The sequence below is a fragment of the Sesamum indicum genome, linkage group LG3, assembly GCF_000512975.1.
Source record: "Sesamum indicum cultivar Zhongzhi No. 13 linkage group LG3, S_indicum_v1.0, whole genome shotgun sequence".
In the NCBI taxonomy this organism is placed as follows: Eukaryota; Viridiplantae; Streptophyta; class Magnoliopsida; order Lamiales; family Pedaliaceae; genus Sesamum; species Sesamum indicum.
In genome coordinates this window covers 5834762-5845962 of record NC_026147.1, presented here as the reverse complement: position 1 = coordinate 5845962, position 11201 = coordinate 5834762, and the positions used below count along the sequence as shown (strand labels likewise).

General features: G+C 35.3%; 1 protein-coding gene across 1 annotated transcript; it reads right to left on the bottom strand.

Annotated features, from left to right (window-relative positions):
* LOC105157329 lies at window positions 379–8831 on the bottom strand. The gene is made up of 8 exons (XM_011073724.2): window positions 8697–8831; window positions 6839–8128; window positions 4681–6034; window positions 3561–3840; window positions 2679–2786; window positions 2327–2605; window positions 1940–2083; window positions 379–1046 (listed from the first exon to the last, which is right to left on the bottom strand). Exons 2-8 carry the CDS (start codon window positions 8064–8066, stop codon window positions 858–860), a joined length of 3582 nt encoding a protein of 1193 aa, XP_011072026.1. The 5' UTR covers window positions 8067–8128; window positions 8697–8831; the 3' UTR covers window positions 379–857.

Below are 11201 nucleotides of genomic sequence, written 5' to 3'. Positions count from 1 at the left end.
ATCACTACAATTCAAAATTCAATAACCACTAATTTTGAATTATGATAAATTACAACTAACTCCTTTAAAATTTATCATAATTATAAATACCATTCGTTATTTGACAAATTACTTATAGTTTTTAGAATTAATAATCATTTAACAAATACTTCCTGCAATGCGCTATTAGAAAAATATATTTGTTAAATGGTTGTTAATTCCAAAAATATATTTGTAATTTTTGCTATAGATATTTGTTAAATGATCGTTAATTCCAAAAATGTATTGTTATTTTTCAAACAACTAACAAGTATTTTCTATCACCAAATTATTTTCCTCACCAAATTCAGCAAACATTGCTAACACCAAATTCAAAGGGGTGAAATTTTCCTCACCAAATTCAGCAAACATTTTCTACCTTAAATACCAATACAATTCATATGAGGGTTTCCCAAAAGCCAATCAAAATTGGAAAAGCAACTATTTTCACAAGCTATCATAACTAAATAACCTATTGAATTATCACACATCATGTACAACAAGAGTGGAGACTTCCTTCCCACCAGAACAAAATGTAAGAAAGAACATAAGATCCTACTGATACATATTACGTGCAAGATTACATTTTCGGTTGTGGTAAAATCAGAGTACAAGTTGGCAGTGGGTAAGGAAGATTCGACCATCTTTTGTTAAAACGAACCAAACCACACCTTCATTGTGCAGGCACTTCGAAGTCACGACCCTTTTGAAGATCAGTTTGCAAATCAATGGGTATGCCAGTATAGGTGCACTTGTCCTCCGTCCATGTTATGCATCAGTTGTGTCTGCCAAACAAGGAACCTTCAGAATGGATCATTCATACAGGAACATTGCATTCTTCAGGATGATATTGGTTCATACGGATATTGTAACCAAGGATGTTTAAGAGCCTCTGATGCCGAAGGCCTCTTCTTTGGGTTTACTTCAAGCAGATGAGCAACAAAGTCGATGAAGCCTTGGTCTCCCATTGGCAACCGATGTCTTAAGGATGACTTTTTGGGTATCAAGTATTCCAGTCTGTTAGTGTCCTGAGGAGATAGAAGAGCTGAATATGTGATATGGTGAAAAAAGGGAAGTGTAACAGGTCAAGCATGCAGTCATGACGTGCCGAACTAGAGAAAGCAGATTTCTGTAAATTTGTGGGGATGTTATCGTATTGTCATTCAAGTTTCAGTACACAATTATCTTCCCAGAAAGCTTGTTCCTCCCTTCAATGTTAACTACCCACTGATTTCACTTGTATATCCACTTCATCCTTAGTTTGTTTCCTTTTCAAAGCTGAAAAAAACAGTTTTCCATAGTAGTGACAGTCTATCTCATGCCTCATACCTGGTGAGGTCCTTCAAACATTTAACAGTGTTTGCATTTAAAACAAGGTCAACACGTTGCAATAACTAACATTCTTTTTCTTTGCTTTTCCCTTTTCCCAGTACTGAACTACGCCTGAGCTGGTAGGAGAACTACAACTTGACAGCTGAACGACCCATAGATGTTACTTCGAATAGATGCAATTTAATCACTTTTAGGTCATCCGACGCATAGCTCACATAAGCACTTCAATTCAAGCCCATGTTCTTACAGGATTGCTTGAAACAGATTGATAGCATAATTCCCATATGTTAAGCTGCACTCACATGAGGGTGAGTGGTGGAAAATGCGGGTGCGAGTGGTCAAAGATGGTTGAAACCTTACCATACCAAGCTAACCATACGAAAAGAATAATATAACTAGAGAAAAAAGAAACAAATATAGAAATTCAAATGCAAAACATTGCAAGGAGTATTGAAAAGGAAAGAATTCGCACAAGAAACAGTACACAAAATTTTCAATATGCCCCATAGTAATATTTACTCTTCGCATGATGTGTTGTGTCTGAACTGAAAAACATAGAAAAGAGAGAACAGAAACAGAAAAAGGTTACCTGGTTCCTTTCATAAAGCATGTGATTTTTCGTGAAATATTTGTATGTATCTCGTCCTTTGGCAAGCATCTCTTGCTCAATAGGGCCTATGATTCCAATTACTCGAGCAAGTAAAGTAGCAGGAGAATCATTTTGAAAGAGAACCTATTAAGATAACATTATAGTTACTTTATTTCAAAATTCTGAAGCAGAATATAACAAGGAAAATGAAGAGAACAAAGAAGAATGGTAACAAAAGATTGCACGTTCCAAACAGTGAAACAAGAGATAAGGGGCAAAAGATGGCACATTGATTTTAAATAAAAGAGGAAAAGGTAAATCTACATATGATCTTTTCTCATAAATCGACAACTGATAACACATTGCTTTTAAATTGGAAGAACTTACATTGCCTGTACAAAGTTCTGCCAAGATGCAGCCAAGGGACCATATATCAATCTTTTTGTCATATGGCAATCCTAGAATAACCTCTGGTGCCCGGTATGACCTAGACTGAACATATGAACAAAGATGATCGGTTTCAAAACAACTGCTTCCCAGATCAATAACCTTCACCTCACATCTACTGTAACTTTTCACTAATATATTCTCAGGCTTCAGGTCACAATGTATCAGGCCAAGACTGTGTAAGAATTGAAGTGCTTCCAAGCACTGAATTGTAATCGACTGCACAATCAAAATCCTCATCAGCAACCAATACTGTAATAAGTAAGCAAAAAATGACATTTGCATCGCAAACCTGCAGTCTTGGCATTGTAAAGTAGACTTCTCCTCCAGATTCCCTGTTAAATTTATGGAACTCATACAGGTTTGCTTTAAGCAATTCACATACAATCAGTAGATGCTCCTGCATAAACAAATAAAAGGACGATGGTACCCAATTTTCACCCACTACTATTACAAAAATGCAAAACTTTGCACCAAAGTGTAACCTGTAATCCTGCAGCAGTTAGTTGTAGGAAAGATGTATGCCAGTCATGCCAACTCAATTTCTTTGATGAATTTTGAGCTACAATTTCAAAATTTTGCAGAAAATTTAAATCTTTTATATGTTAGACTTAATGGAAATAGCCCCTAGTACAATATAATTATCAGATACAAGGGGGTCCAAATGAATGCATCAGGTTCTCTGAAGCTTGCCATCAGGCAAGATGTCTCAAGCTAAGTAAAAACAAAGTTCTTGACGCCTATGTGGCACCAACTCTCGTAATGCCTTTAAGTACTTAACTGGCAAATCTGGTGTTTTGACAAGAGCACGAGACATTCATTCGATATTTTGCACATAGAAACTTCTTTAATATCTTCTGCAGTTTCACTTTCTGGACCGCTTTTTATTAAGTAATTCAGGCAGAAGAATTATTTTAAATAAGAAGAAGGTTTAAGAAGTCAAGAAGAAAATCAAGCCATGTGATGCAGTAATGTATAGAAAAAGTAAGTCTTCAAGCCCCTCAATATTCTTCATGTTCACACTTTAATAGACAAGGATCAGAAAACATAGCACACTAGAACTGATTTCTTCATCACCTGTCAACTAATTTAGAACCAATAAGAAAAGAACTCTACAGTTTAATGCTCAAAAAGACTGATTACACTCCAAGTGATGGAAGAAATGCTCACTTACTCGATAATAGAAGTAATCATACAACCGGAGAATATGATACTTGTCAGCAGGATCATGCTTGTTCACATACTTGAGCAGTTTTATTTCATCAAGGCTCTGATCAAAAAAGTCCTTGTTGTTCTTTATAATCTTCACGCAAACATCCATGCCGGTGTGCAGGTCATGTGCCTGAATAGCTTTGCTGAATGCAGCTGATCCAAGATACTCAGTAACATGATAGCGGCCAGCAATAACTGAGTTCAACACAACATGGAAATTTTTGTCCTCTTCAAAGCCAGTCCTGAACAATAAGCAGAAGCACAAAATAAGGAAAACTACTCTCCAGTAGAACAGTTCGAAGAAGTCAAATGAAGAGAATTTCTATGTGGAGAATCATAATTTGGCAATTAAAAAGAGACATCAACATATGCTTTGATGACAGTTTCAAACCATGTGTTTGCTGCAGCCATTTGACAGAAGAAAACTTCCACGAGTCAAATCTACTATCTGATGACCTGACACATTTAAACTGTGTACTTGGAATATATAAAGGGTGATGTAAGTTATAGGTCCAAGAGTAATAGATTGGAGAACAAGCATATCTATCTGTTAACTAAGCTCCTACTCATTCATGTAGACTGTATTTCTTCATATCGTAGTAAACTTGAATAGCTATCAAATGTGTGTTGTAACTGTGTATCAGCATGTGATGCTGCCACAAATTCGCACCCCATAAAGCTCACCAACATGACATATTCCTTATGGAACAGTCTTTCTCAAGGAATAATCGTATTTGTAACATTATAAAAGCTTCTCAACCACCCATATATTTATTCCACATAAGAGAGTGATTGAAAAAACTGAAAACCAACAGTATTAATCATGATTTCATGTAATAATAAGAATATAAGTATTTTTCGTGCTAGAACTTTCCTGAGGAGATTAGAAGCTTTAAAGAATTTCAGGATTTAACATGCAGGTACAAAAACCTTTTCTTTTAGTACGCTCACATAGCCACCCATTTAAGCAAAAGGGCTAAATATGGTTAAGACGTTAGAATTGTGATACACTTCTAAAATTGTCAAACTATATAAGGACTATTCATAAAATTATATCATGAACAGATGAAAAAGAAACATGCCTGTTTTTCCTGTGGATAATCTTCAAATCGAAGGTTTCAAATTCCTCCTCTTGTGCTTTTATTTGCCTCACTTGCTCTTGCACAGCAACCGCTTCCTCGTCTTCCAATGATGCCCCAGGGTCCTCTTCTCTTATTCCTGTTGTTTTTACATCCTCTTTTTTGTTTACATATTCGCTATCAATGTAGCCATAATTTGAAAGAGATGAGGGACTAGAATTTGCTGATTCCACAGCGCTAGTGTTGTTTTCATCCCGCGAACTCTTTATTGATGAAGCGTCTTTGCTTGTGCGCCTCCATGGCACTAGCATTTCTTCATTAGCCACACAACAGTCGTGAGCATCATCATTGACAACGGCGTCCCCCCGGTTTGACCACAAAGATTTACCTGTACTTGCGTGCAGCAATTGTCCATCTCTAGGAGGAGGGAATGAAAATCCTCCATCACTTTGATTCTTTGCAAGTGTATACCCACCCTTATCATTAGTCATTACAGATTTATCAGAACTATGTCTCTTTGTTCTATTTTTGTCTTTCTTGGACTGTTCACCAGCATTCTTATCTAAATCATGCAGTGAATGTCTAGACCCACAGATACTAACATCATGATCGTGAAAGTACTCTATGTCCCCCTCACTGCTGCCTCCGACCAAACTTTCCCGCACTTCACTGCCTATATCAGCAGCATCACTGTTGATTCCAACGCCAATAGATCTAACTGAACCATGTTGTTCGTCATCCATATAGAAATCATCTGGCCGCGGTCTTCCATGTTCATTTATAACCTTTCCATCCCCAAGCATAATGAGTTCATTTGTCTGAGTAACAAATCCCTGCCAGACAGGTTCGGCACGCATCAAATTCAGCTCCTCCACATCCATCAATTGTCCATCATATTTATCAATCAAGTCGTTCTCATTGTTTTTCCTGTACACTTCAGTGTCTGACAACCCTACAGGATCATCTGAAGGCACAATAGAATCAACCTTCTTTGATTGGAAATACCGCTCTCCAGAGATGTACGAATCCTCCTCCGCAAATGACTGATCATCTTCATCGTTTTTGTTCTGTCCCATTTCTTGAGGGTCTGGAACACTTCCATGCCCTGTCCCCTTCTCGTTGTCACTTGGGTAATCAATTTCATGTGCGAGAAACCAGGTCTCATCTTCAATCGGTTGTCTCATATATCCAACATCATCATCATCTTCATATTCATCAGAGTCCCAGTATTCATTAGGGTAGTCAATGGATTCACTCAATCCATCACCTATAGTTGCAAAACCAGAAACCAGATCAGAAGTATCCTCAGCAATACCCTGACTAACGGAAAGCCAACTGCCAGCTGCCATCCTTTTGCCTGTCAATCATAATTACAGAAATAAGAGATACATAAAAAATATAAAAACATATTAGGCAGTATCTAAGCTCAGGATCAACGCAGAAAAATTGATAAAAGAACAACCACCACTTCAATAATATGGGCATTTAAGGAATGGAGGAACGAGAGATTAATTCAAAGAAGAAATGCTAGATGAAGGAAGTTCATAGGCATAAACAATTTTGTACTAATTGCTTTGGAACCCTTGAAAACAGATTGAAGGTTGGTGGAGTTGAGAGTGGTTTCTGACCCTTAGGACAAAGACAGATCAGTTCTTTGGCCCAAGAGAATATTGATCACTTTGCTTAATCCATTTTCACTTCAATGTTACAGAAGCCAGTGAACAGGCAAGAAATGAGAGGGACCAAGAAAATGCTAACATTACCTTAAGCAACCAGACAGCTCAAGTACTTTCTAATGTACATTGTTTAAAAGACAAAAACAAATCTTTAACTTAATGTTTTGACAGTTTTTTTGGCTGAACAATTGGAGATGCAGCTTTAGTTGGTCTTTAAGTTTTATATAGCACAGAACTGAATGATCCACAGTACAACACCCATTCAGTGCATTCACGATGTTTCACCGATTCAACAACAAAAACATAAATAGTCTATTCTACCTATAATTCAGAGATAATTCACATATTTGCAATTGAAGTTTGCAAAAATCTGTCCATAGAGTGTCATAGGCATTCATGTAAAACAAAAAACTTATCATGCTCTAGTAATAACACAGGGGAAAAAAAAAAGGAATAAGCTATACATCTTAAGATTTCAAGCAAACCTGAAGGATTGATTTCTTGACCAATAGGAACATCTAGAAATGACCCTATGAGATAAGCACTGTCAGCATTCAAGATCTTTGGACCAAGTCCATCACGTTCATATTTCTCCTCCCAATGAATATTGAAAGGTTTGGCTTCTGATTTAAGTTTAACAGGTGGTAGTCTTGGCAACTCTTCCTTTTGGTTCTCGGAAGCAAGATGAAATTCTAATGCACCAAAATCTTTTGGCTCAGCTACCTGAGTCTTCCCAAGGAAAAGAGCTTTTCCCACCTCATCAACTTGCTCTTTTATTGCTGCTCTAATGTCATTGAGTTCTGATTTCCTCTTCCCATCCTTCTTATCAACAACAGCAACAGCAGTATCGTGACTGGTAGAAGTGTCTCCACTAGAGAACGGGAAAACAGTTTTGACGGAACGCTCTTTCCAATGCTCTGAAGATGGATTGGCAGGTACATCATTTCTGGACCGAGAATTATCGTCAAGCTCATCCTTAGAATACATGCTTGCCTTTCTTTGTTGATCGAGTTCCATATGTTCGTTCTTATCATGCTTTGATCGAACACTAACATTACTAACACTACCAGGCCAAGACATTCTCTTTTCACCAGAAAAACTAGCATCTTCGGAAGACTTCTGATTAATCCTATCAAGAGACTCAGCTGATTTCAATCGCGTCTTCCCAGGAATATGGAATCCTGAAAAATTGTTTTCATCAGCACTGCCACCATCATTCTGATACAGAGTAACTGGACCATTGCTCATACCGTATTTCCGTGAATACAAATCAAGCACAGTATCATCCGAATCCTTGGAGAAGGTGAAGTTGTTATCAGTCGTTCCAACACCCTCGTTAACCTTGCTCTGCTCCCCAATAGTACCACAGCTCTTCCACTTGGTCTCAGACCCATTCCTTCCTGTTCCACACTCTACCTCTTTCACAATTAGTTCCTTAGACACGTCAGCACTACTTGAGGTTGATAATTCCTTCAGACTTTCCCCACTATGCCGAGTAGCTTTTATCTTTCGGTCTTCCTCAACTACAATGCCCCCGTTTGCTGCTTCACTTGATCTAGTACCTGACTCCTTCTCGTCGAGCCTAAGCTTTTGAAGAATTCCATTTACATCAGGTCTGTTACCTAATTCACTTCGCAAAGCAGCCTCTGCTTTGGTGAATTTGTTCCTTCTCAGGAACTCTAATATAACATCTAGAGGACTTGAATCCGCCATTTATATACAAACACTTCCTCCAATCCAAATAGCCAAGTACTAGAAACACCACTCAACTAAACCTGGAAAATGAGACAAACAACACCACCACAAACCCATTATTTTAAACACGAGTTAAGCAACATTCCGATTCACCACCATTGCCTCACAAATGAGAAATTTAATGCGGTAAGCTTCCTTTTGTTCCACACTCTAATTAAAGGAACCAAAAAAGAGAAAAAAGGAAAAAACAATACACTTTTCCTCGTTTCACCATAGCCACACAACCAAGATACAATGAAGCAAACGGGGAATACTAAACTTCCACAAGCAGAGCTAAACATAAACTCAAAAAAAAAAAAAAAAAAACCCAAAAAAAAAAAAAAAAAAAGCAGTAATATGGCATTTTCATGGATCCCAATACACAGAATTACATCAAAATTTACAATACTCAAGGAACCGCACTTTTTCCGTAAGGATTTAACATAAAAACCCAACGAGATTTCATAAAGATCTGCGCTTTACCGAAACCCTAGAAATCACGACCACCTTCTGACAATGCGAATGATTGCCATAACGAATCAAATGAAAAAAAAGGGGGGAAAGGGAAACAGGAAAACCAGATTGAAATGAGTGAACATGGAAACTTACAGATCGAAGAATGTGATATTCGAGAGACCAAATCCGGTGCTGTTGAATCCATCGCCCAAACTCAAGAAATCTTATTATACATTTGAAGCACTTCCCTTACTTTTTTTGAGTATAAACACATAAACTATACTAACTATTAATTTATGAAATGGAAAATGACAATTTTTTGAATTTTTTGGTACCTTTTGAGGGAAAATTTATTTATTTATTTATTTTAATACTTTCTCTGGGTATGATTTCATTTTATAATTATTATTATTATTATATATTGCATGGGCCTGCAATATTCTCAGGTCTTGGGATGTGATTGGATAAAATACATTCACAAATATTTAATATTTTTTACCATATAATAATTCTTATACATTAATAATTGAAATACGACTCGATATCTGTACCTGATTCAATTTTTATTTAATTGAATTAAAAATAAAATTGATTTATAAATAATTTATTAAAATTAATACAATGAATTAACTTTATTAAGTTAATTTATTATTTATGCATATTTAATATTAATTGATTTTTTGATGCATATTTAAGATCAATTGATTTTATCAATTTTTATTTGTTACTCATTTTATCTTTAGTCTCTTTTATTCAATTAAATAAATATAAAAAATTTAATTTTGTACACGCATCGAGTGTGTCCGACCCTTAATATATATTAAAATATACATACACGCTATATTTTGAGGTTGTTGATTGGAAATGACCACTTTGCCCATAAAAATAAATTCATTAAATATTATTTTAACATGTTTGAAACAATAAATGGTGTGAATTATATCGCATCATCAAATACAAATCCTATCTCTAAAATAGTATGATTTATATTTTTTTATATTTAATAATTATACATATGTAATATATATATATATATTCATATATTATATATTGAAAAAATGCGTCGTTTTGAATTATATTTTTACCCATAAATTCATCGTATTAAGTTGAATTTTTCGTTTTTATATATACGATTTAAGTTTAAAAATATCACGTACTATATCACATCAGCAAAATATAAATGCTATTACTGATATAATATGCTTTATTTTATATTTCACATTTGATTCATGCATGAAAAATCAATTAAGCCAATAGTATTTAAATATTTTGTGACCAACTATTTATGGTCCATAAAATACCATTATATTCTATTTTGGACTTGCTAAAATGTACACTTATTTTTTGTACTTTAATATATATATATATATTATCTTTTCATGTATTAAACTTGATGTGAATTGGACTCTCTAGTGGGTATATATTCCAATAAGGGCATTTAATTCTGGATAATGATGAACATAATTAATGATAGCTGACCAAGAGTGAATTTTCTATAACAATTCATGTTACATCTTCTATTTTATTTACACTTATACATTATGTATATAAAATATTTTCTTCAATAAATTAATAATATAATTTTTATATATATGGCGTATTTTCTTTCCATGTGGTAACTCTGTTTCACCCTTTGACCTAATTTTAGATCCAACGTATTAGGTCCGTCAATTAATGTGCAATATTTAAACTCAGACCCATTTTGATAGTTATTTTTTCCTATTAAAACTTCCATGGCGCGGGAAAATTATTATAATTATTTCAATTGAGAAAATTGCATTTATGGTCCTACATATATGGTATAGTTATTTTTAATAGCTCAATTTGTTATGATTTTCTCACATTGCATGTCACAAATTGAATTTTCTCAATGTTTTTTTTTCTTTTTTCTAAAAAGTGAGAGCCGTGAACTATTATTTATTGAATAAATCAATTACAATCATTAATAAAATATTTATATTTTACAACAACCGACAATTATAACAATCATATACTCTATTCAATAATTACTATTAAAGTAGAATGATCGTCTACTATTAATATAGTATAACATCACCATACGTTGGTGGGATTCGAACTCATGACATTAAAGTTATTTTTTTTCCTCAATGTTACTTATTACTGTTATTATTTATGGCCCATGACCTTTATATGGTAGGCCCAATACCAATACCCAAACCGAAGTCCACATGGCAGCCCACAACCCTGGCCCAAGACCCGACCCACTTACCGGTACTTATATACTACTCATCTGTTGCCCTAATCTTCTATCTCTCATTTGCGCCGCTGTTTCTTCTTCTTCCTCTCCAGAATCTCTCTGTGATTCTACTACCTTCTCTAATCGGATTTCATGGCTCATTTCCTAAACCAATCCGATGGTTTAAGAGAAAGCCCCCATGGCCTTCCATTCTCACCTCTTTTCTCTACCATATAAAATAGGGGTCTTCTCCCCGTTTCTAAAACACAGAACATCGAAAGCCTATTACTCTATTTCTCTATGAATCGTGAGTTTTTGAGGGCTCTTTGTGACAGTGTGAGACTGAGATCTTAATGATCGGTTTGAGTGGTCGGTTCTCCGATAAACTGTGGTGTTACTGTGGACTTGGTGACCTTAGGTACAGAACTGTTGTGACCGTGTCCCTCCTTGTTGGATCTAGA